This window comes from Chelonoidis abingdonii, chromosome 14 (genome assembly GCF_003597395.2).
Source record: "Chelonoidis abingdonii isolate Lonesome George chromosome 14, CheloAbing_2.0, whole genome shotgun sequence".
Classification (NCBI taxonomy): domain Eukaryota; kingdom Metazoa; phylum Chordata; order Testudines; family Testudinidae; genus Chelonoidis; species Chelonoidis abingdonii.
Window position 1 is genome coordinate 32,441,276 of NC_133782.1, and position 26,819 is coordinate 32,468,094.

Genomic DNA, 26,819 nt, shown 5'->3' on the forward strand with positions numbered 1-26,819 from the left:
GTGCTCTAACTGGAGTCAGGTGCTCTAATTGGCCACAGCTGTTCTAGTTAATCTAAAGCAAACCTTCCTCCCTTGGCAGGGAATCAGGCCCCCTGCTAACACTCTTATGCTGCCCTCTGGCCATGCTGTATCACAATAATTAGTGCTTTAAAAGGGCCAATTTCACAAAGCTGAAAACAATTATGGGCCAAATCAGCTGAGAGGAAGAATTTAATCAGAAAAATGTGAATGATAATTGGGAATTGTTCAAGAACGCTTTACCAGATGCCCAAAAAGCCACAATCCCGTAAACAAGGAAGAAGGCCGTAGTAGTTAAAAAACTGACCTGGTTAAGTGGGGAAGTGAAGGCAGAGATAATAATATACAACAAATGGAAAAAAGGGGAAATTAATAGTAATGAATATAAATTGGAAGTTAGGAATTGTAGAAAATTGATAAGGTAAGCATAAGGACAATAAAAGGAGAGTTTTAAAAGTATATGAAGAACAAAATGAATCCTAACAATGATATTGCTCCATAACTAGATGAGAAAGGTAGCATTATCAATAATAATACAGAAAAGACAGAAGTGTTCAATTAATATTTCCGTTCTGTTTTTGGGAAAACAACATGATGTAGACATATCATCTGACAACACTCTTTCCATTCCACTAGTAACTCAGGATGATGCTAAGCAGCAGCTACTAAAGTTAGACCTTTTTAAATCAGCAGGTCATGATAACTTGCACCCAAGAATTTTAAAACAGCTGGCTGAGGAGCTCACTGGACTGTTAAGTCTTGAAACACCAGTTCCATAGGTCTGGAAGAAAGCTAATGTGCCAATATTTTTAAAAGATGAATGAAATAACCCAATTAATTATAAGCCTGTCAGTCTGACATTGATCCCTGGCAGGACAATGGAGTGTTTAATACGAGATTCAATTAATAAAGAATTAAAGAAGGATAGTACAGTGAATGCCAGTCAACATGAGTTTATGGAAAACAGACGCTGTCAAACTAACTTGATAGCTTTTTTATGAGATTACAACTTTGATTGATAAAGGGTATATTATTGATATAATAAACTTAGACTTCTGTGCAGCATTTGACTATATACTGGATGAGCTTTGGACCAAACCTGGGCACAGTACTCCAGCTGAGGCCTAACCAGCGCTAAGTAGAGCGGTACTATCCCCTTCTGTGACTTCCATTCTATGCCTCTGTTAATGCAATCTAAAATTGCATTTGCTTTTTTTGCAACAGCATTGCATTGCTGACTCATGCTCAGGTTGTGATCCACCACAACTGCCAAGCCAGTTATCCCCCATTCTGTATTTGTGCATTTGGTTTTTCTTCCCTAAGTGTAGCACCTTACATTTGTCTTTGCTGAGTTTCATTTTGTTGCCTATAATCCAGTTCTCCAATTTATCAAAATCTCTCTGAATTTTAGCTTTATCCTCCAAAGTATTGGCAAACCCCCTCCCCCTCCAGTTTTGTGTTATCTGCAAGTCTGATCAGTTTGCACTCTATTCCTGCATCTAGGTCATTTATAAAGATATTAACAATACTGGACCCAGACCATTTCCCTGTGGAACATCACTTGAGACCTCCCACCCATCTGACATAATTCCATTAATAGCTAATCTTTGTTTGTGGTTGTTTAACCAATTATGTATCTGCTTAATGGTAATTCCGCCAAGCCCACATTTCTCCAGCTGACTTATCAGAATGTCATTTGGGACTGTGTCAAAAGCCTTGCTGAAGGCCACATATATTTTGTCCACTGCATTCCCCGTATCCACCAAATCAGTTACCCTGTCAAAGAAGAAAATCAAGCTGGTTTGGCATGGTTTGTTCTTGGTAAATCCATAGTGGCCGTTAGCGGGATCACCCCTTCATCTGCCAGGTATTTGCAAAGTGAATGTTTTATATTTTGCTCTAGTAGCTTCCCAGGTGTCGACGTCAGGCTGACTAGTCTATTGTTCCCCACTCTTCCTTTTCCCTTGTTTTAAAGTTAGGCACTACGTTAGCCCTTCTCCAGTCTTGCAGGACCTCTCCAGTCATCCATAATTTTGCAAATATTATTGCCATTGGCTCTGACATTTCTTCAGCTAATTCCTTCAATGCTCTCAGGTAAATAGCATCAAGCCTTACTAATTTGAATTCATTCAAATTGGTCAGAATTTCTGTGAAATGTTCTTTACTTTGCCCGATCTGCATCCCTTCCCCTTTATTGTCTATGTTAACTTCACTTGTCATCCAGTCACATTATTTGTTGTGAGAAGACTGAAAGGAAGTAGGCACTGAGCAGCTCTACCTTCCCATCATCTTGTGTTACCAGCTCACCTTCTCCATTGAGCAGCGGACCCACACTGTCATTGATCTTCTTTTTTGTCTGTCATATTTGAAGAACCCCTTCTTATTACCTCTAACTCATTCTTGGCCTTGGCTTTCCTGATTTTGTCCCTACATACTTGCGCTATTCCCATGTATACTTCCTTGGTGACATGCCCCTCCTTCTATTTCCTGTATGTATCCCTTTACGGTTTTAGATAGCTAAAAAGCTTCTTGTGCAGCCACATTGACCTCCTGTGGCCTTCTTATCTTCCTCTGCATTGGAATAGCTTGATGTTCAGCATCCAGTATTACATCTTTTAAAAACTGCCAGCCCTCTTTGATGCCTTTTCTTCCTAATTGATCTTTCCATGGGGCCTTGCCTACTATTTCTGAGTTGGTTGAAATCTGCCTTTCTGAAGGCCAGTGTCCTCGTTTAGCTGTTCTCATGCCCTCCTTTCCACAGGATCTTGAATTCTATCAGATCATTATCAGTTCCTCCCAAGTTCCCGACCACCTTCACAGTCACAACGAATTCATCCCTGTTGGTCGAAACCAGATCCAAAATGAAAGACCCCTAGTTATTTCCCCAACTTTCTGATTCAGAAAGTTGTCCACTTACACATGCTAAGAATGTGCAGGACATTTTATGTTTTTTGTAATAGTCTTTCAATAGAGATCAGGAAAGTTAAAATCCTCCATTAATACTAGCTTGTGTGTGTTAGCTAACCTAGTTACCTTTTTGTAGAATGACTCATCCACTATGGGCCGGGGGGAATGATCGTTGGTATGCTTTTTTATTTATGGAGGAGATGAACTGTGGATTTTAAGCATGAATCTGAAAAGATATATCAAGACTTTATGTTTGGATATGACTCCCAGATGCACCTTATGTCTTTATCCTTATTGTTTGAAATGCCCATGCTATATGGTGTGATGCAGTGATGGTGATAAACTTTCTTAATGAATTCAAAGCTTTTATTTGTTAACATCACTGTATTAGAAAAGGGCAGTATTAGAGAACTGACAGGCAGGCCAGCTGCACGAAAAGACCAAAACAGTAATAAAATAAAGTGCACAGGTGAAAAGCAGTGAAACCAGTACAAAAAAAGAAAATTGAAGCTCCCCTCCTTCTGTGTGTCCCCTGCCCCCGTTCTTCTTTCCCTTCTAGTGCTTTTTCATGCATTTGGTGCTGCTACATGGGCAGTGGAGGCCTGCATGGGATACCTTTGCCCAGTTCAACTAGATTAAGTCCTGGTTGCCTAAGCCATCCAACCACAGAACTTGCCAGGGTTCCTGGTCTACAGGAGATAGTACAATGAAGGGGACTCAGGAGGGAGTGCTGGCACAGGACATGCAGGCGGACCAGGAGCCTGCTATCTCGCAGCCATTAGCACAAGGAGCCTCTCCACCGTGTCTTGCTGCTGCTCTGTATCTTATTCCCTCAAGTGACGTTCCTGCTCAAGAAACTGAGCTGCAAATCACTCCATGTGCCCTGCAGTTTCTCTTTGGCATTCAACTTGCTGTGAATCCTTCTCCCTTCAGTATTAAAGCTGCTGATTGGCTCTGTCCAGACTATCCACGATAAGGTTGTCACAGACACACAGCCTCTTTGACCCCATGGAGTATGTCTACACTGCAGTTAAAAATTTGCAGTTGATCCATGCTATCTGACTCAGGCTCACGGGGCTCAGGCTGTGGGGCTGTTTAACTGCAGTGTAGATGTTCAGGCTCAGGCTGTAGCCTGAGCTCTGGGACCCTCCCTCCTTGCAGTGTCCTAGAGCCTGGGCCACAGCCCAAGCCCAGAAATTGAGACTGCAATTAAACAGCCCCACAGTCCAAGTCCTGCAAGCCTGAGTCAGATGGCATGGGCCAGCCGCTGGCATCTAACTGCAGTGTAGACAGATCCATTGTGATAGTGCAACAACTGCTGGACTGTGGCTGGCCTGCAGCGGTGGAAGGGCCTGAAACCAGGAATGAAACCGTACATTATTGTCTCAGTATTTCAGAAAAGGTTTAGTATAACATCAGCAGAAGGGCCTTTGGAATCTCAAAGCCAAAAAGTGTAAAATGCTGCTTCAGTATATTCTGAGAACAACAGTTCAGTGCCCAGATGCTCCGTGGGCACAACTGAGAGTTCAGCAGAGTGTGAAGCCTTCACACATAATGGTAAGGTGAAATTTAGAAATGAGATACCTTTGAAAATTGCAGAGCATTTCAGCTGTGTGCGGGAGAGAAGAGGATGGTACACTTGCCGTGATTTACTACTTATGGTTTCACAACCCTTTCAGGCATTCAACATTTTGAAGGACATAATTCTGGAGATTCCTGAGTGGCAAAGAAATACTGTATTCTAAGCTACCAGGGGCAAGCCAGCTATGTATGCTAAAGAGGTCTTCAAGTTTATGGTGACCAAGCAACACATCTATGAGTGAAGTGGGGTGGTGACCTACAGAGAAGGGCCTGGAAAGTACACCCTCCCCTTCCTGCCTGAAATGTGACTACCCATCTGAATTCCCGCTATGGGAGAAGTTTGCAGCTATTAGCACCCAGGATTGGATCAAAATTCATGGGGAAATGAACAGGATGCGGCACTAGCTTCCACGTGGATTACTGTCTTCCTGTAAGCTACTGAAACTTTTCTGCATTCTTGCAGTTACCCCAGTACAACTACGGCCTACAATACAGCCTGCTTGCACTACATCTATCTATGGACTACAAGCAATTACCCCAGACAAAACAGACTCTTGATACTGCACACATGAACTAGACACATACCACAGGGACTGCTGGGGCTCATAATAAGGACTGCATCACCAAAATTACTCCTCCACAAAAAACACACACCTTCAAAGCACTCTTCGGTAATAAAGAACTGAATAGCATTCCCACCCCCCTTCCTGGCACATTTCTGGAGTGCACACAACCTCCTGGTCCATTTCGGACAGTTAATTCGTTACCCATGAATTACATTCCCCTCTGGCCCCAGTACAGTTTACAGGCAGCTCACATTGGTGTGGCCTGGCCAATTTGTAGAGTGTGGCATACTAAAAGGGAAGACAATGAAAGGCTCCTACTTTTAATACCCCAGCATATCTTTGTAACTATGTGCGAATGTCTAGTAAAAATGTCTTTATAACTGCTTGTTTAACTGTTGTTTGCCCTTCCTGAAATCCATTTTGAATTCCACATCATGGGGGAGATGCCAAAACTCTGGCTTGCATTCCACTGTAAACAGATACATGTTGCTGCCCAAGCTTGTAATTGCATTGGGTCATAAACCGGAAATCCCCGCAATTCGTACATTAATAACAACAAACTTGGAGCCAGAAACTTACCAGGCTCCAGGGCTGCTTCTGTCTCTTTAGCCTTCTGCCAGTTCCATGGCAGGGTACTCCTTCAGCACATCAAACAGCTCCTCTGAGTACGGATGCAGGACGTGCTGTAGCTGCTTTAGCAGTGAAGCCTCCTGGAGACTGGCCAGAGCACAGAAGTCTCTTTGCTAGCTTGATCTGGCAGCTGTTGGCTCCCTGCCGTGCTATTTTAGACACGGGTCAGAAGGTCACCAGTCTGGCTGATCAGGCTGTCGTGAACCACTGGGGGCTTGGGGCTCGGTGCAGTTCCCTGCACCTGGCCAAAGTCCATGTAAAAGAGGGAGGATGACGGGGAGCTCCCAAAGGCTACTCTTGATAAAGAAAGGCCAAGAAACAGTGGCCAATGGGATTAAGGGATAGTGTGTCCCAGCAAACATGTCATCGAAATTAGTATATCTCCCTCCAAAAGTTTCAGTTTTTACAAATTGACATTTTCCAATGAAAACAACATATAGTTGAAAAATTCCTGAGATGCTTTTAACTTCGTGACCTCTAATGCTTCCACCCAGATTCACCAGTCAAAATCCCTTCTCTTCTTACCTTTACCAGCCACATCTGAAACTTAATTTACTATGAATACATCAAACCTTAAGGCCTAAAATAAATGTGTACAGAAAGGAGAAATGTACATGTGGTACTTCAAATGAATTTTTTTTAATATGGTGGTATGTGAGCCAATAAATTTTAGGAACCACTGGTGTACAGATCCCTGGAATTGCCATGCTATAATTGTAAATTGATTTTATATTGCCACACATTGTACGTGCTATGCAGTAGAATCCCTTTTTAGTAACTGGTGATGTTGCTACCGGCTGCACGATATCCAAGGTTGATTCTTGTATTGAGAATGTCTAGAGTTTCAGCTATGGGTTACAGAGTTATTAACCTATTAGCTAGTAAGTTAATTGGCACATGTGTTTTCTCTGTAGGGAATGATCTCTTTCTGGTTGCCGTCCATGAGCTGGGTCACGCCCTGGGCCTAGAACACTCCAATGACCCCAGTGCTATCATGGCTCCTTTCTACCAGTACATGGAAACACACAACTTTAAACTCCCACAGGATGATCTCCAAGGAATTCAGAAAATCTATGGTGAGCAACATTATCTGTACGTTATTTATACTGGGGCCCAAGTGTGCTGCTGAGTATCTTACAGACACACAAAGGCACTGTTCCTCCCCCACAGAGTTTGCAGACTATGAGCCAGATTCTTTCCTGTGGCAGGAAGGGTGAGGGGCCATCAGGAAGCTGGTTACAGCTCCCTGGTTCTCATCCTGGCTCCAGCCCCAGGGGACTGCTCTAATATTCACCAGCTGACAGTTGTCACTAAGGTGCTGCCCACCAGCTGGGATAGCCAAAGCATTATGATCTGGCCACTCCTTATATTCCTATATTCCCCTTATACCAAGGGCTGTGGGAGTGAAATGTAGGAGGCAACTACACCAGCTGTATGCCTGCTGGGAACACTCCCCCCCCCCCATACTTGGGTTGCTCTCTTCTTGTCACTCAGGTGGTTCAAAAGGGTGGAACAGGCCAGAGAACCTGGCCATAAGATTAGACACAAGGACAAAAAGCTATATGAGGGGTGCTGGTGGGAGTAGGGAAAGGGTTAGCTGGCAAGAAATTTGTGGTTTCTGGATCTGCTTGTGGAATTTGGGCTCATTTCTTTAACATTTTAAAGAACTAAAGTTCTTCTTTGAATGATTGCTCATGTCAATTCCAATTAGGTGTGTGCGCTGTGTGCACAGCAGCCGGAAGATTTTTCCCCCCTAGGGTCGTGTCTTCATGGTGCTTGGTATAGGGCCCTGCCAACCCACCACCCCGTCAGTTCCTTCTGACTGCTGGTGACAGCTAGCTGGAACGTCCTGTAGCTCTTGCCTTGGCAAGCGCTTTTTTGGCAGTGTCCACTTTTCGGTGTATATAGTTTTACTTAGTAGTAGTTTTGTAGTTGTAGTTAGTTCATAAGTTTCCTTTAGGAAGGGTTTCTCCCTTGCCTCCCGCCAACACTCCCCCAGCACCAGGGCATGCCTCGGTCCCTGGGGTATGAACTCTGTGAGGACTGTGGCATATCTGTGCCCAGGATCGACCCGCACACTTCTTGTTTGAAGTGTCTCGAGGAGAGCTACCAAAAGGAGAAGTGCAGGATCTCTGAAGGTTTTTCCCTAAGACCTTAAAAGACCGAGAGCAAAGGCTCAAGATCCTCCTCACAGAGGCTGCACTCCGGCTCAAACCATTCTGCGGTTGGCAGAGCCCATGCCAAGCACCTCCTCAGCGGTGTGGAGTGCACCGGCACCTATGCTGCATGAGTCGGTGTGGAGGAAGGGCTCTGGAAGCCAGCGGTGCTGGGGCTCGTCCCTCTAGGGCGCGGCGGGGAGCCAGGGCGCCTCCCTACACACAGCAGTCCGTGGAGGCCTAACCCCTCGGCAGGGGCTGAGGGAATAAAGGGTCTGTAAACAAGGCAGAGTCCCAGTCCTCCAGCAGGGTGGGTAAGCACAAAGTCTATAAGCCTAGGCCCCTGGGCAGGGCGGGGCAAAGAGCAGTTCAGGCTCAGCTCCTTCAGCAAGGGGCTGAGCAAACACAGTATCTAAGCCCAGGCCCTTGGGCAGGGCGGGGCAAGAAGCAGTTCAGGCTCAGCTCCTTCAGCAAGGGGCTGAGCAAACACAGTACAAACAGTGAGTCTATACAGAAGGCCTCCTCAAGCCAGGGAGAGGGGGAATCTGCCACCCTTGGACGGGTGGCAGGGGGGACGCAGGCTCTCCCACTCCACTGCGTCCCAGCCTGGGGCCCTAGCAACGGCAAGGGTTCGCTGCAGTCAGTGGGGAATCCTGGCCGCAACACACTGACATTGGTTCAGGGTCCCCTGGAGCCAGACTGGGGCCAGCTACCCGCGGGCCACTTCCAGTTTCCCCCTCTCCAGGTACCTGTCCCCCACTGGCGTTGTCCGGCGGGTCCGAGACCATGGGTTCCTCTGGATACTGGGTGGTGGGATGCTCCGGCAGCTCCACCGGGTCGTGGGCGCGGGGCAGGTCAGGCCAGCACTCCTCCGGGTAGTGGGCACAGGGCAGGCTGGGCCCAGCGGGAGCTCTGGCACCAGCATCTGTCCTCTTCGGCAGCCTGCTGCCCACTGAGCGCTGGGGCCGGGCTTTTATACTTCCTGTCCCGCCCCTTGACTTCCGGGGGGCGGGGACAGGCGGCGGTGACTCCGCCCACTGAGGCACTTGTTCTGGCTCGTCCCCCTCAGGCGCGGCGGGGAGCCAGGGCGCCTCCCTACAGACTCCAAGGAGACTTGGCACCGCCACAGCTCCACCCATAGACACCCTTCTGTGAGGTACCAGTCTCAGTCCCTGGTGCCCCAGAAGAAGAGGAGGCCAAAGCGGGGCCGCTGTCCCCCATCCCAGCCCAAAGAGTCTGTGGCAGGGAGACCCAAACCGGGCCACGTTACCTCAGCTCCACTGCATCCCAGGGTCTCTTCAATTCCTGCCCACCTGGGGGTCCAGTCGAGTCTGGGCCCTCACCGCTCTCCAGACTGGCATGGCAGAGAGCTTTAGCATCCCTCTATGCTGGAGCCGTTTGAGGGGGCTTGGGACCTTATACACCTCACTGTGCCATCCTCCCTACAGAGAAGAGACAAGTCTCCGGTGACTGCCCAACCCCTGATTCCGTAAAGACTTAAGCCAGCCATGATGACATGCCGATCTGCATCTGCAGCATGCCTCTCCCCAGCAAGGGCCACCTACATAGGGAAGCCACACCAGTCCCCCAGCACCACTCGCTGTCACCATGGAACACTACTCCTCCATGGTCCTCCTCTGAGACCTCGGAAGCAGAATCCTACTGCTCCAATAGGACCAGGAGCAGAAGGTCCAGGTCCCGGCGTGATTGCCAGCCCTGTCCGGTACCATGGCCTGACCAGTGGCAACCTCTGGCACAGTGGCCCTTTTGGATGCCCTGGGCTTACCATCAGGGCCAGGGACAGAGCCAGGGATCAAGATCCAGATCAATGTCAGTGGCATCGGCGTCTTTTGTCCCTCCAGGGGCAGTGTTGGCACCGGCACCATCAGCAGCACTAGCACCCCTGCCTTTGCCTGGAGCTCCAGCACCAGCATGGACACCGGCACTGTCGACAGCGCGGTGGCGGTGACCTAGGCACCAGCGACTGTGGAGGCAGTGACACAGCACACCAGGTGCCAAATGAGCCCCTCGGCACTGAGGGGAGCAAGCAAGGCCATTATCAGGGCTTTCGTCCTTGTCTTCCCCAGATAAGGTGGGGACATCGACAGCCCCGGCCTTGGAGGATAGCAAGATCTTACAGCAGCTGCTGTGGCGGGTGGCCCAGAACCCGGAGATCCAGGCAGAGGAGGTGGTAGAGGATGCTGCGTGGGCCCGTATCACATCAGACCATTGGGTGCTCCACATGGTAGAGAGGCGATATTCGCTCCTATTTTCTGCCCTCCTGCACTTCCACCCTCCTTCCCCGTCCCTCTTCAGGGACCCTTTTCATGAGCAACTCCTCATACAGGAGGTGCATTCACTCCTATTGCTGGGGGCAGTGGAAGAGGTTCCTCAGGAGCTCAAGGGCAAAGGCTTCTATTCCCAGTATTTCCTAATACCGAAAGCCAAGGCAGTCTCAGGCTCATCCTAGACTTGTGAAATCTCCACAAGTTCATGAAGAAACTGAAGTTCCTCATGGTCTCTTTAGCCTCCATCATCCCTTCCTTGGATCCAGGGGACTGGTACACTGCCTCAACTTGAAGGACGCCTACTTTCACAGAGCAATAACTCTGTGCCCCAAAAATATATCAGGTTTGTGGTGAGCAACAATCACTATCAGTTCACAGTCCTCTCCTTCGGCCTGTCGAATGTTTACCAAGTGCAAGGCAGTGGTGGCCACGTTCCTGCGCAGGCGATAGGTACAGGTGTTTCCATATCTCAATGAGTGGCTGATCAAGGGCCGCTCCAGGGCTGAAGTGGAGGCACAAGTCAACGTCATAAAAACAACGTTTAACAAACTGGGCCTTCTCCTGAACATGGGGAAATCTACGCTGTCCCCAGTTCAGTGGACAGAGTTTATAGGTGTGGTACTGGACTCTACACAGCCCAGGGCATACCTCCCAGAATTGAGGTTCCAGACCCTGGGTGATATCATTCGAAGTCTCAGGCAGTTCCCCATCACCACAGCAAGGAATTACCTGAAACTCCTGGGGCACATGGCCGCTTGTACCCATGTGGTGCAACACGCCAGGCTTGGACTCCGGCCATTCCAATCATGACTAGCCTTGGTGTATCGCTGGTTCGGGACAGTTTGGACAGGGTCATGACTCTGCCTTGCCCAGTCCTCGACCTCCTCCTGTGGTGGCTTGACACACAGGTGGTGTGTGATGGGGTCCCCGTCATCAGTCCTCAGCCATCCCTCTAGCTGGTGACAGTCACGTCAGCCTTGGGTTGGGGCATACATCTGGGAGACCTCAGGACACAAGGCCTCTGGCCTTAGGTGGAGCTCAGTCTCCACATCAGTCTCAGAGAGCTGAGAGTGGTGCACCTAGCATGCCAGACTTTCTGAGCCCACTTGGCAGGGAGATGTGTATCAGTTATGACAGACAATACCATGGCAATGTTTTATATCAACAAACGGGGGATGCACGCTCCTCTCCCCTGTGCCAGGAAGTCTGCATGCTGTGGGACTTTTGTCTAACTCATGACATACCCCTGTAAGCATTATACAGCCCTGGAGTACAGAATGAGTTGGCAGACTATCTCAGCAGGTCGTTCCACAGCCATGAGTGGTCCCTGTGCCCGGACGTCGCAAACTCCATCTTCCAATGGTGGGGTTTTCCCTAGATAGACCTGTTCACCATGTGACGCAAAAGGAATTGCCAGCAGTTTGCTCTTTTCTGAATCACAGTCCAGGCTCCATCTCGGTTGCGTTCCATCTCCCATGGGGGGACCACCTCCTGTACGCATTCCCTCCTATCTCTCTCGTTCACAAGGTGCTTCTCAAAGTACAGAGGGAAGACGTTTCAGTGATATTAGTAGCTCCCGGTCTGGTCCTGCCAGCACTGGTACACATCTTTCCTTGAAATGTCTGTGGAAGCCCCAGTCACCTTGCCACTCTTCCTGGATTTGTTAACTCAGGATCACTATTATCTCTAGCACCCAAACCTCGAGTCATTGCACCTCACGGCATGGAAGCTCCATGGCTGAACCCGATGGAGTTCTGTTTGGACCTAGTCAAACAAGTCCTTAGGAAACCCTCCACTGGGGCTACCTGCCTGGCCAAATGAGAGGTTTTCAATCTGGTTGGCGCAACACCATCCAGCTCCGATGCTTGTGTCCATACCCCTTATCCTGGATGACTTCTCGATCTTAAGCAGCAGGGGCTGTCCATGTCGTCAATAAAGGTTTATTTGGCTGCCATCTCTGTCTTCCATGCAGGTGCAGGGGAATGGTCAGTCTTTGCTAACCCTATGGTCAGCCATTTCCTGAAAGATCTCAGAGGGCTATATCTGTATGTTCAACAGCTGATCCCAGCTTGGGACCAGAATTTGGTCCTTTCCAGACTGATGGGGCTGCCCTTTGAACCACTGGTGACTTGCTTTCTGCTCTACCTCTCATACAAGGTGGTGTTTGTGGTAGCTATAACCTCAGCCAGGAGGGTGTCTGAGCTCAAGGTCCTAACATCAGAGCCTCCCTACACTGTATTCTACAAGGACAAGGTTCAGCTCAGGCCGCAACCAGCATTCCTCCCTAAGGAACCAGGACATCTTTCTCCCAGTTTTCTATCCTAAGCCGCACACACTAAGCAGCAGGGAACACAGGCTTCAGTCACTGGACATTCGTTGGGTGTTAGCCTTTACATCGAACAAACCAAACCATTCTGGAAGTCCATTCAGCCATTCATCATGATAGCAGATGGAATGAAAGGACTCCCAATCTCCTCCCAAAAGATTTCATCATGGATCACATCCTGCATCTGGGAATGCTACCACCTGGTGAAGGTGCCTGCCCCTCTGCTCACAGCGCACCCCACCAGGGCACAAGATTTGTCAGCAACATTCCTGGCACACATGGAAATATGCAGAGTGGCGACGTGGTCCTCCATTCACACATTCACATTGCATTATGCCATTATCCAGCAGGCCAGAGACGATGCAGCCTTTGACAGAGCTGTACTTCGGTCAGAGAACATTTAAGCTCTGACCCTATCTCCAAAATATAGGCTTGGGAATCACCTAATTGGAACTGACATGAGCAATCACTCAAAGAAGAAAAAATGGTTATTCACCTTCTTGTAACTGTTGTTCTTCAAGATGTGTTGCTCCCGTCCATTCCAATACCACCTTCCTTCCCCTCTGTCGAAGTAGCCGGCAAGAAGGAACTGAGGGGTGATGGGTTGGCAGGGCTGTATATCAAGCGCCATGAAGGTGCGACCCCAAGGGGTGCCCAGGCTGATCCTACCGATACTGCTAGTGGAATAATCTTCTGGCTGCTATGCACATGGTGCACACACACCTAACTGAAATGGACACGAACAGCAAGTCTCAAAGAACAACAGTTACAAGAAGGTGAGTAAACTTTTTTTAATAGGAAATGATTCTATATTTTCAGTGGGGAAAGGAGACTTGAGCAGCTGGGATCTGGCACAAAAGAGGAATCTGGATGAGGAGAAGATGTTGTTGGAGAAAACTGTGGGGTGGGAAGATAATATGACCCCAGGGCGAGGGAAGGAGGGGAAGTGTGGTGAGAGTATGGGGACTGAGCAGGGAAATGAGCAGGGGTGAATGTTTGATGGACAGATGAGAGGTGAAACAGTGAATGGCTGCATGAGGTGGGACAATATCAGGGTAAGGTCCCAATGGGAATGGGAGATTTAACTGGGGAATAGACATTCACTCATCCTTTAAGAAATTTATTTACTAGTTTGTGATTGGACCAAGATTTACCGTTAATCCACTGATGAAATGCTGGCATTGCTGATAAATGAACCCTTACAGACAATAATAATGGACCATAACATTCAAGAAATAATTGATAATTTAGAATTTCTGGAACCTGAGCATTCAAGGGAACCACACTGGTACCTTCTGATCTTAATAAAACTCTTTTGCATTGTCTAAAGTAGCATTTACAGGTGACATCTTTTCCAGGATTCAGTATAATGTTTTGTACATCAGCAGAACACAAATGTTCAGCAGATCTCAAGATGCAATCACCCACATTGTTGAATTTAGTGAGCTCAGGTCAGAATGAAGTACTCATCCCTCTTGCTAAGTTAGTAGGTCTGGGTCCAAAGGCAGATGTTGAAATATTCCCCCCAGACAGATGCAGCAAATCCAGGAACCAAAGATGTCTGTCCCAAGCTGAGGCTATTGGAACCACAAAACTAGGTGACTGGGCAACAAAATGACAGATGAAATTCAATATTGATAAATGCAAAATACTGCACATTGGAAAACATAATCCCAACTATATGTAGAAAATGACAGGGTCTAAATTAGCTGTTACCATTCGGTCGTTGTGGATAGTTCTGTGAAAACATTGGCTCGGTGTCAAAAAGCTAACAGAATGTTAGGAACCAGTAGGAAATGGATAGGTAATAAATAATTATTAACCTCATTGCCAGGAGATGTTGTGAAGGCCAAAACTATAACTGGGTTCAAACATGAATTAGATAAGTTCACGGAGGATAGATCCATCAATGGCAAAGATGATCAGGGAGGGTCTAGGTGTTCTGAGCCTCTAACTGGCAGAAGCTGGGAGTAGACGACAGGGGGTAGATCACTAGATAATTACCCTGTTCTATTCATTTCCTCTGAAGCATCTGGAATTGGCCTCAGTCAGAAGACAGGATACTGGGCTTGATGGACCATTGGTCTGACCCACTTTGGCTGTCGTACATTCACTCTGGCTCAATCCTGGCTGATCTTGTTGATTACTCTTTAGCCTGGTGGAATGTAGGGAAAGGTGTCACGCAGACCCTGGCAGTGTGCCCAGCATCCATCCAGTGCTGATGATGAAGCCAGTGGAGACGTTTGTGTTTGAGAACAGCAGTTAGACTTGGCAAGTTTGTTTTCTCAGTTATCTTGGTGTCAGGAACGTTGGTTTCCCATTTGCTATTTAGATTACAGTGAAGATGGGGGTGCAGCATTTGTGTAGCTCTCATAGCTGCTGTGGGTGGTCCAGGTATCACCACCATGCAGCAGTGTCTGGTAGACCCTTATCTTGGTGTTCAGTGTTAGTTTCCTGGTATCTCACATGCTCTTGGTCAGTTGGCTGAATGTGGTAGTTGCCTTTCCGGTGTGAGAATTAAGCTCATATTTGAGCGGCAAGTTGATCCTAATAGCAGAACGTGTGTGTAACTTCTAGCACAATGTTAACTATTGAACCCTCTGCTGCGGTCAACACACTTTGTGCCACAATCATTGTCTTCCTTACACTGATGGCTAGTTCCAATTGACCACATGCTAGCGCAGAGCTATTGCAAAGTTGCTGAAGCCCTTCATCACTGTGTGCGACAAGCACTATCATTAGTGAAAAGAAATTCCCTTAGCAGCAGACTTTGCTTTTTGCTTAGTTTAGGTGAGTTATCACAGCCAAAAAAGCATTATCAGAAAAGGTGTCGGTGGCTCACCTTCTTTTCAGATCCTCTTTAAAAACAAAAAAGCAGCATCAGATATGAAATTGGCATCTTTGTTTTTTAGTTGGTTGTTCATTAAAAGTTTCTGCTGGTTCTGTTTGACTCTGTCCTAAACCAAAGTAAGTTACTTGAACAACAACAATAGTGAAGGTGATGCAATGCTATAATAATAAGAGTTAAGACAATACAAAATCAGCGAGTTTTCTCCATAGGAGATAAGATGAGGTTGTGTTTTAGGTAGAGGCCTTCACATACATAGCACAGTGTAATGGAGGACAATGTTGGGGCACAACCTGGGTTAGAGCTGTGTTCCCAAGCTCACTGCATGTTGATATAACAACGAACTCTGCGATATTCATTCACAGTGGGCAGTAGTGACAGCAGAGTTAAGGCTGCACCACAGTTTTTGCTCAAGGAATGATGTTAAGCTTTCCCTACGCTGTATGTCTGGAACCTTAAGTTTTATTTAAAATATTCCTTGTACTTTTTAATATGCTTGAATTTTTAAGTCCAGTTTGAAAAAAGAACAATCTGAGCTAATTTCTAACTGCTTCCAAAATCACAGCACAAATATGTGTGAATGGAAGCAGCTTGGGGGTGGGAGGAGAAAGGACACCTTCTAGCCCCACCACCACTAACATTCCTCCTCCTCTTCCTCCCAGCAACCCCACCATAGCCTGCCACTCCCCATACCACCCTGCTGTTGTTCAATCCACTACCCTGATGCTCTGCCTTCCAGATGTGGGGAACTGGAATGCCTCTGTACCCCAACACCCCATTAGCCCTGCAAACCAAGGAGACTATTGAGCCTCCTGCACACACTGGGTGAGGAAATCCTGTCAGGAGCAGTGCACCAGGCTATTTTTGGAACTGCAGGTCAGTGGTATTCATTTGGGGGGAAACAAAAAAGCTCCCCCCACCCACATTACACTCAGTGAGGTAACTGACCCTGTATAAAAATAACAAGGAAACTAACAACAGCAAACCCTGCAGTTAGTGACAGTTGATGTGCCCCACCCAAAACTTTGAAGGCAGGGCAATATCAAGCTAAGAGGAAAAACAACAACATTCCTTGTCACCTTCACATGCCTATGATACTGGCCACAACGAATGTAGCATTCCTTAGTATCTCCAACAGGTACTGGAAAGGTATGCACACCACAACTTCATCCAACTCAGCTCTCTCACACAACCTAAGCTGTGACCTCTGCCGTGTTCAGGGAGGATAATGATATGCATGTGAACTGAGTGCCAGTGAGATGGGCCGGTCTGGTGATACAAGAGAACAAGAGGTTGTTGCTAAGGTTTTGTGTGAGAGCAGGATGTTGGAGTGCGTATGCTTGTTGAGATCCACTGGAGATGGCAGTGAATGTCTTAGGGAGTACTGGGCTCGGATACTGACCAGGTTGTTAGACCATCTGACACTGTTATACCATGGGACACTGAGTATTTTCCCTTAATTACTTTGGAGAAGTTCTCTGGCCTGTGCTATACAAGAGGCCAAACTAGATGATCACAATGGTCCCTTCTGGCCTTGGAATCTGTGAATCTATGAACTTTTATCATCATGTTTTTATCAGCCCTCCAGTTTAAACACGACAGGGCTGGTGGCAGGGCATGGTCAGTGTGGAGACCTTGCCTCTGGAACTCCCCCTTTGGTCTGACACTGCCTGAGCACTGCTTAGCTATTCTCCCAGACCTTCAAAAGCAGAGTAGGTTGACCAAGGTGGAAATGGGTTAAAGATAATGATGAAAATTGTTAGTCCTGACTGAAGAGTGGATAAGGAGGAGTTGGTTACTGAGGAGGTCCTGGGGGTTCCATGAATCCCTCACTGAATTCAGCCCTTAACGCAGAATTCTGCTACAGAAATATTTTTCATTTAAAATAATATATCTAGCTCTTAATGGTTGCAAAGAAAACTTTCCAGACCAAGTATAACTGAAGCAATGTAGCCTTCCTGAGTCTGCAGAGAGGTTGGAAGAATACCTGAGCTAACTTAAGTTCTTGGTCTGTTGAAATCAGTGAGGTTTATTTTCGTAGGAGACATCAGCGCCCACTCAGATGATGAATTTTCTAGGTTAACTGACTAGAGCCATCATGACCATGATGAGTGAGTTCTGGTGGGGTGGGGATTGGAGGACGGAGCTGGCTTGGAGATCTCAAGGCTGCTGTTTTCCCTGGTCAGCAAAGAGTGACTAGAGTGCACAGTTTGATTCTCACAATTAACTGGGTGAATGAAGCTTTAAGCTGCAGCTTGCCTGCCATGGAGCAGTTGGGACACCCTGGCAGGGGAGTTCGCTTCCTTGGAGTGATCCTCTTGTCTTGCTTTGACAGACTGAGGTAGGAGACATTTTATTCTAATCCCTCTATTGTGTTTAATTTGTGAGTGAATTCAGTGCCCCTTAAACTAAGGGGGATGATCAAAACTATGCAGCCTTGTATTCTGTACAAGCTACATCACAGAAGACTTGGCAGGGTTAAATCCAAGACCATTGATGATACGTGGTCTATGAGAAACAAGTTTTTGGTCTCTCATTCCTCAGGGTCGTTTGCAGCTCCATCACTAACTGCCACCACAGCTGGCACTAACTGTCCCCACTTTGTCGATTGGATTATTTACCTGCCCATCCTAAACTCTTCATACGAAATCTAAAAATGTCACGTGCTTTGAGGTCACATATATGGTAGGGCTAATCTGCATGGCCCTGGATAGACAAAAGGGGATGTCCTTTCTCCAAAGAGCATGTGGCCTCAGCTGCGACCAAACATTCTGAGAGATGAGGATAAGCGCAAGCGGGGTTGTGGGGGGAGGGGGAGCTACAGCAATTGGACCATACCATTGTTCAGATCAGAGACACACGTCTCCAGGATTTTGTAATTTCTGATGATACTGTTGCTAAGTGGCAACACTAGGCCTCGAGCAGGTCAAGGATGGGGCTTCCAGAGGAGTGTGGGCAGTAGACTCTGCTAGGAGGCCAGGGAATTAATGGATCCTGGAGACTGAACTCCCCTGTCCCCCTATGTGAGGTCCCTTCAGGCCAGCACTGAGGCATGTTGTTGAGATGGAGTGTAGAGGAAGCTTCTGCAGCCTGTGCGCTGTGTGTTGTGTGGCTGAAGAGAACACTTCAGTCTGAAGGGCTAGTTGCAGTGTGATGTGTATTAAATGTATACCCCAAGTTAAAAAACATAGAGGACCAAAAAAGTGCCACCATGGCTAAAAAACAAAATTAAAGAAGCGTTTAGAGCAAAAAAGAGATCCTTTAAAAATTTGGAAGGCAAATCCTATTATGGAAAATAGAAAGGAGCATAACCTCTGGCCACCAGTCAAGTTTAAAAGTATAATGAGGCTGGCCAAAAAGGAATGTGAAGAGCAACTAGCCAAAGACCCAAAAACTAACAGCAAAAAAATTTTTTTAAGTACATCAGAAGCCTGCTAAACAATCAATGGGGCCACTGGAGAGGAGAGGTGCTAACGGTGCACTCGAAGACAAGGTCATTGAAGAGAAACTAAATGAATTATTTGCATTAGTCTTCACTGCAGAGGATGTGAGGGAGATTCCCACACCTGAGCCATTCTTTTGAGGTAACAAACCTGAGGAACTGTCAATAGAGGAAGTACTGGAACAAATAGTGATAAATCACCAAGACTAGATGGTATTCACTGAAGAATTCTGAAGGAACTCAAATATGAAATTGCAGAACTACTAACTGTGGTATGTACCCCATCATTTAAATCAGTTTTTGTACCAGATGACTGGAGGATAGCTAATGTGATATCAATTTTTTAAAAAGGCTCCAGAGGTGATCCCAGAAATTACCAGACATATAGATTACATGATTTGTTGGGGAAGAGTCAACACAGCTTTGTAAAGATAAATCATGCATCAGCAATCTATTCAAATTTTGTGTGTGGCTCAACAAACATAGGGACAGGAGTGATCCAATGGATGTAGTGTACTTGGACTTTCAGAAAATCATTGTCAAGCTCTTAAGTAAAGTAAGCAATCATGGATCAGTAACTGTTAAAAGATAGGAAACAAAGGGTAGGAATAAATGATCTATTTTCAGAATGAAGAGGGATAAATAATGTGATATCCTCCGTGGGTCTGTACTGGGACCAGTGCTGTTCAACATATTTATAAATGATCTGGAAAATCGGATGAACAGTGAGGTGGCAAAATTTGCAGATAATACAAAGTTGCTCAAGATAGTTAAGTTCAAAGCACACTGTGAAGAGTTACAAAGCGATCTCACAAAACTTGGTGACTGGGCAACAAAAATGGCAGATGAAATTCAATGTTGATGAATGCAAAGTAATCATATTTTAAAACATAATCCCAACTGTACATATACACAATGATGGGGTCTAAATTAGTTTTTACCACTGAACAAAGGGATCTTGGGAGTTGTTATGGATAGTTTTCTGAAGACATCCGCTCAACGTGCAGCGGCAATCAAAAAAGTGAATAGAATGTTAGGAACCATTAGGAAAGGATGGATAATAAGACAGAAAATGCCATAATGCCTCTAGATAAATCCATGGTATGCCCATGTCTTGAATACTGTGAGCAGATCTAATTATCAAAAATTATTAATCTCAAAAAAGATACATTGGAATTGGAAAAGGTACAGAGAAGGAAAAAAATGTGAGTAGTATGGAACAGTTTCCATATGAGGAAAGACTAATAAGACTGGGACTTTTCAGCTTTGAAAAGAGACAACTAAGAGGGGCTATGATAGAGGTCTATAAAATCTTGATTGGTGTGGAGAAAGTGAATAAGGAAGTGTTATTTACTCCTTCACATAACTCAAGAACCAGGGGTCACCCAATGAAATTAATAGGCAGCAGATTTAAAACAAACAAAAGTAAGTATTTCTTCACACGATGCACAGTCAACCTGTGGAACTCATAGCCGGGGATGTTGTGAAGGTCAAAAGTGTAAATGGGTTCAAAAAAGAATTAAATAAGTTTATGGAGGAAAGGTCTATCAATGGCTATTAGCTAGGATGGGCAGGGATGGAACAACATACTCTCAGTGTCCCTAGCCTCTGTTGGCCAGAACTGGGAGCGGATGATGAGATGGATCACTCGATTGCCTGTTCTGTTCATTCCCTCTGAATGAAGCACCTGGCATTGGCCACTGTTGGAAGACAGGATACTGGGCTAGATGGACCAAAGGTCTGACCCAGTCTAGTTGTTCTTATGTTCTTACCTTCTCTGATAAGAAGCCAAGGATCACCTTTGTCACTGATTGGGTAGGAGACCTACAGTACTGGTCCACTGCTAGAGATTAATGAATGCGTAGATTTTTCTGAACTCTTTGGGGGAACATATTGTATAGATAGTGGACCACTCTGTCGATAATCTGGTAGGACAGTATGATTAATTTTGTCCCCAGCTATCGACACAGTGGCTCCTAAATGCCTCCTCTCTCTGTGTTATCTTCACAGGTCACCTTGGTATTCAGATGGTCAGCAACACATGAAGCATGAAGGGAGGAGGCTAAAGTGCCAGTGATGGAAGTCACTCTCAAGGTGATCAGTCATAACACACAGACTTTTTGAAGTTTTATGCCATGGTTGTGATGGAGTTGAAGAAAGTTTTCTTCTTCCCCACACAAGAAGTCTCAATCCAGGCTGCCTAATCGCATACACAGGGTTTAGCATGTCTTGTTGTGATGAATTTTCTATCTACTTCACTGATTAGGCTCAGACCAGATAAGCTGCTTCTATAGTGGCAGGTCCATATCATGCAAACAAATGCAATGTTTTTCTCTCATTCAGATTCAGCCAGTTTTGCTCATTGATGTTCTAAAAGTGCTTGGTGAACTTAGAGCTACAACTTGTGGTTTGGCTCTGATACCTTTTGGTTGACTCTATCAGGCACTGGTTCACAACTGGTGGATATAGTCAGTGCCTGTAATAGAGGTTAGGATGGCAGCATCTCTTAAATAAGCATTTGTTAAGCCTTTGGTCACAAAGCCATTATCTCTGATGCTGTTGCTGATAAGTGGTCTGTCTACTCTTCGGAGCTGAGAGGCTCGTTTTCCACTTGAAGAGACATGCTGTCATTGCAATAGTGTACTGAAAATAGAGGATAGCCCTGGCAGCGCAAGTGGCAGTAGGAGGTAACTGGCCCAAGTACATATCTAGTTTCTCAGATGGCCGTGAACTCAGGACATCTACTCCCTCCCACTGCTTGCACTGCCATGGCCACATTCTATTTTTAGCGTTCGCTCAACGAGACCCACCACAAGTATACCTCCTTGAGCTGGAATCATACCCAAAGCTCAGTGTGCCAAACTCAAAACAGTCAATCTTCACCCTGCCTCCAGCCTTCCTTCCTAGGGACAGTTACAGGGAAGAGTTTCTGGCAGACCTGAGGATCCCAAGATTGCATGGGCCCCTTTCACTCTGGATTTAGACCAGACTATGGTAAAAACACAGTCCTGGTGTGATGGTCTGTTGCTAAGAGGAGGGGTTTTGTTTTGTTTTGTTTTGTTTTGGTGGGGGGAGTTGGACCAAAATCTATGCAGCTCCTGTAGATCTTTCAGCTGCTTTTGATATCTCTGACCATATGGCAAGAGAGAGCTGTATGTGAGTAGTAATGTTCTCTAAGAAAGGACCCAGGGGCTGTGTGTTTTATGAGTGCTCTTCTGCCCTAAGGATTATCTCGTGTGGAATGTAGCACGGTTTTCTTCACCTTACTGACCAGAACGAGGGCAACTTTGGCTAAAAGTCCATCCTGAGTTGATGGCAAAATGAAGGCAGCAATAAGAAATAAAAAAGTGACATGACATAAATGGAACAAGGGGAAACAGACACCAACTGATATGAATTCGAAGTTATGAAGTTCAGAAAATTTATAGGGAACTAAGGACATCAGGGGAAAAGCCATGGGTAGCACAGCTAAGGACAGTAAGAAAGAGTTTTTAAAGTTTATTAGGAACAAAAGAAATCCTAGGAATGATATCGGCCCATTACTGGATGGAAATGTAAATTGTTAATAATGATGCAGAAAAGCCAGCAGTGATCAATAAAAATTCCTGTTCTATATTTGGAAAGGTGGATTATGTACTTGCATCCCATGAGATGATGTACTTATCAGTCCATTAATAACTGAAGAGGATACTGAACAGCATCTAGTAGGGCAGGGATGGACAAACTTCTTGGCCCAAGGGCCACATCAGCTTTGTGCAACTGTATGGAGGCCTGGATAGGGAAGGCTGTGCCTCCCCAAACAGCCTGGCTCCCGCCCCCTATCCACCCCATCCCACTTCCCGCCCCCCTCAGAACCCCCAACCCATCCAACTCCCCCTGCTCCTTGTCTGCTGACTGCTCCCTCCTGGCACCCGTGGCCACTATCCAACCCCCCTGCTCCCTGTCCCCTGACTGCCCCGACCCCTAGCCACACCCCCGCCCCCTGACGGCCCCCCGGGACTCCCACTTCCAATCCTCCCTGTTCCCTATCCCCTGACCGCCCCCCCAGAACCTCTGCCTCCTCCAACCGCCCCCTCCTCCCTGCCTACCCCCTACAACCCTCCACTCCCTTACCCAATCCCCCTGCTCTCCACCCCCTTACCAGCAGCAGGAGCTTGCAGCCACAACACCCCGGCTAGAGCCAGCTGCTCTCCCCACACTGCCCAGCGAGAGCGGCAGGCCAGAGCACAGCCAGTGCAGCGGCGTGGCTGCGGAGGAGGGGGGCAGTGAAGGAGGGGCCAGGGACTAGGCTTCCAGGCCGGGAGCTCAGGGGCTGGGCAGGACAGTCCCACGGGCCAGATGTGGCCCACGGGCCATAGTTTGCTCATGTCTGTAGTAGGGATATGCATTCTTAAATTAGAAGGCCCAGATAACTTCCCCCAAGAGTCTTAAAAGAATTTGCTGAGGAGATCTCTGGCCCACTGATGTTAATTTTTAATATGATATTTTCTGTCTTCTTATCTATCCCTTTCTTAATGATTCCCAACATTCTGTTCGCTTTTTTGGCTGCTGCTGCACATTGAGTGGATGATTTCAGAGAACTATCCACAATGGCTCCAAGGTCTCTTTCTTAAGTGGTAACCACTAATTTAGACTCCATCATTTTATATGTATGGTTGGGATTATGTTTTCCAACATGCATTACTTTGCATTTATCAACACTGAATTTCATCTGCCATTTTTTTGCTCAGTCACCCGGTTTTGTGAGGTCCCTTTGTAGCTCTTCGCAGTCTTTCTTGGACTTAACTATATTGAATAGTTTTGTATCAGCCACAAATTTTGCCACCTCACTGTTTACTCCTTTTTCCAGATCGTTTATGAATATATTGAATAGGACTGGTCCCAGTTCAGACCCCTAGGTGACACCACTATTTACCTCTCTCCATTCTGAAAACTGACCATTTATTACTAACCTTTGTTTCCTATCTTTTAACCAGTTACCAATCCATGAGAGGACCTTCTTTGTTATCCCATGTAAACTTACTTTGCTTTTGGTGAGGGACCTTGTGAAAGGCTTTCTGAAAATCTTAAGTACACTATATCCACTGGATCCCCCTTGTACATATGCTTGTTGAGTCCCTCAAAGAATTCTAATAGATTGTTGAGGCACAATTTCCCTTTACAAAAACCATGTTGACTCTTCCCCAACAAATGATGTTCATCTATATGCCAGACAATTCTGTTCTTTATTATAGTTTCAACCAGTTTGCCCAGTACTGAAGTCAGGTTTACTGACCTGTGATTGCTGGATCAACTCTGGAGTACTTTTTAAAAATTGACATCACATTAGCTATCCTCCAGTCATTTGGTACAGAAGCAGATTTAAACCAAAGTTAGTAGTTCTGCAGTTTCACATCTGAGTTCCTTCAGAACTCTTGGGTGAATACCAGCTGGTCCTGATGACTTCTTACTGTTTAATTTATCAATTTGTTCCAAAACCTGCTCTAATGACACCTCAATCTGGGACAGTTCCTCAGATTTGTCACCTAAAAAAAATGGCTCAGGTTTGGAAGTCTCCATCACATCCTCAACCATGAAGACCGATGCAAAGAATTCATTTAGTTTCGCCACAATGGCCTTATCGTCCTTGAGTGTTCCTTTAGCATCTCAATCATCCAGTGGCTCCACTGGTTGTTTAGCAGGCTTCCTGCTTCTGATGTACTTAAAAATATTTTTTGCTGTTACTTTTTGAGTCTTTGGCTGGCTGTTCTTCAAATTCTTTTTTGGCCTTTATAATTACATTTTTACACTTTATTTGACAAAATTCGTGCTCCTTTCTATTCTCCTCACTAGGATTTAACTTCCACTTTCAGAATGATGCCTTTTTGCCTCTCACTGCTTTGTTTACTTTGTTGTTTAGCTACGGTGGCACTTTTTTGATTCTCTTACTATGTTTTTTAATTCGGGGTATACATTTAAGTTGATCCTCTACTATGGTGTCTTTAAAAAGTTTCCATGCAGCTTGCAGGGATTTCACTTTTTGCATCTGATGAAGTGGGCTCCCGCCCACGAAAGTTTATGCCCAAATACATTTGTTAGTCTCTAAGGTGCCACAAGCACGCCTTGTTACTTTTTGCACTGTACTTTTAAATTTCTGTTTAACTAACTTCCTCATTTTTGTGTAATCCCCATTTCTGAAATTAAATGCTACAGTGGTGGGTTGCTGGGGTGTTTTCCCCACTACAGGGATGTTAAATTTAATTATAGTATGGTCACTATTACCAAGTGCTCCAACTATATTCACCCCTTGGACCAGATCTTGTTCTCCACTTGGGACTGAATCAAGAATTGCTTCTCCTCTTGTGGGTTCCAGGACTAGCTGCCCCAAGAAGCAGTTATTTAAGGTGTTAAGAAACGTTGTCTCTGTATCCTGTCCTGAGGTGACATGTACCCCCCGTCAGTATGGGGATAGTTGAAATCCCCCATTGTTGTTGAGTTTTTTATTTTTATAGCATCTCTAATCTCCCTGAGCATTTCACAGTCCCTATCACCATCCTGGTCAGGCGGTCAGTAGTATCTCCCTACTACTATATTCTTATTATTCAAGCATGGAATTACTATCCACAGAGATTCTATGGTACAGTTTGGTTCATTTAAGATTTTTACTTAATTTGATTCTAAGCTTTCTTTCACATATAGTGCCACTTCCCCACCAGCATGACCTGTTCTGTCCTTCTGATATATTTTGTACCCTGGTATTACTGTGTCCCATTGATTATCCTCATTCCACCAAGTTTCTGGGTATATAATCAGGAGCAGCACCAGAGTTTCTGGCGCCCTAGGCAGAATTCGGAAGGTGGCATTTTGTGTGCTCCTCATGGGGCGCATGGGAGCTTCCTGTTCCACTCCCATCACGCCGACGAAGAAGGATCCTCCACCAAAATGCCGCAGGCGACAGCTGCAGTCATTGAGCTGCTCAATTGCCTGCCACTGTTTTCTGTGGCACGTCGGCAAAAGGTCCTTCTTCAGCAGCGCGACGGGAACAGAACTGGAAGCTCCCGTGCGCCCCCTGGGGCACGCGCAAAATGCTGCCCCCCAAATCCTGGTGCCCTAAGCGACAGCCTAGGATTGCCTAATGGAAGCGCCGGCCCTGGATATTATATTATATTATATTATATTATATTATATTATATTATATTATATTATACCCATATCCTCTTTTAATATGAGGCACTCAAATTCACCCATCTTATTATTTAAACTACTAGCATTTGTATATAAGCACTTTAAAAATGGTCACTTTTTAGCTGTCTGCCATAACAGGATGTAATTGAATGGGACTCTTTTTCATTTGACTGTTTCTCATAAGATCCTACCCATATCTATCCTCTTCTTCTTACTAGAACACAGAGAATCTCTAGAACACAGAGAATCTCCATGAATAGATCCTCCCCTAAGGGATGTCTCTGTCCGATCCACGTGCTCCTATGCACCTGTTGGCTTTCCCCCATCCCTTAGTTTAAAAACTGCTCTATGACCTTTTTAATTTTAAGTTCCAGCAATCTGGTTCCATTTTGGTTTAGGTGGAGCCCATCCTTCGTGTATGCCCTGTACTGCTATACAATACACAAGCTATATTAGGTCCAATATTTCTTTGAAAGGAATAATATGCACACAGCTTGCCATCCCAAATGGAATTTCCTGGACACTTCAGTTCAAAGACAAGGGATTAGATAAAACAAGAGAGAGATTTTAAGTGAGTGCAAGGAATGAGGCATAAAAGTCAGAAATGGTTACAAGAAAAATAGAGTAAAATGTATCTAGTGCCTAACATAACAAACCGTGTTAAATTTAATGCAGAGTTTTCTCACCACAGGCTTTCAACAGTCTCACTGACCAAATTTTTTCTTTGAGTGCTTGCTCATGTTGATTCAATTCTAGGTGTGTGCGCACCCACGTTCGCGGCCGTCAGAGATTTTTGCCTTAGCGGATCCGTAGGGCCAGCTGTAGCACCCCAAGAGTGCTGCACTCATTCCGTGGTATATCAGGCATCGTGGGCCCCGCGCCCTCTCAGTTCC

General features: G+C 46.0%; 2 protein-coding genes across 3 annotated transcripts in view; one reads left to right on the plus strand and one right to left on the minus strand.

Moving 5' to 3' along the window:
• Positions 1–26,819, minus strand: part of FAM83C (family with sequence similarity 83 member C) — a 293,103-nt gene that overhangs the window by 183,418 nt on the left and 82,866 nt on the right. The gene's annotated exons all lie outside the window — the stretch shown is intronic.
• Positions 1–26,819, plus strand: part of MMP24 (matrix metallopeptidase 24) — a 208,423-nt gene that overhangs the window by 149,542 nt on the left and 32,062 nt on the right. For both annotated transcript variants that reach the window (XM_075072350.1, XM_032766541.2), the window contains one exon: positions 6,617–6,778. In XM_075072350.1, coding sequence (XP_074928451.1) covers positions 6,617–6,778 — 162 coding nt within the window. The remainder of the gene's footprint in view (positions 1–6,616; positions 6,779–26,819) is intronic.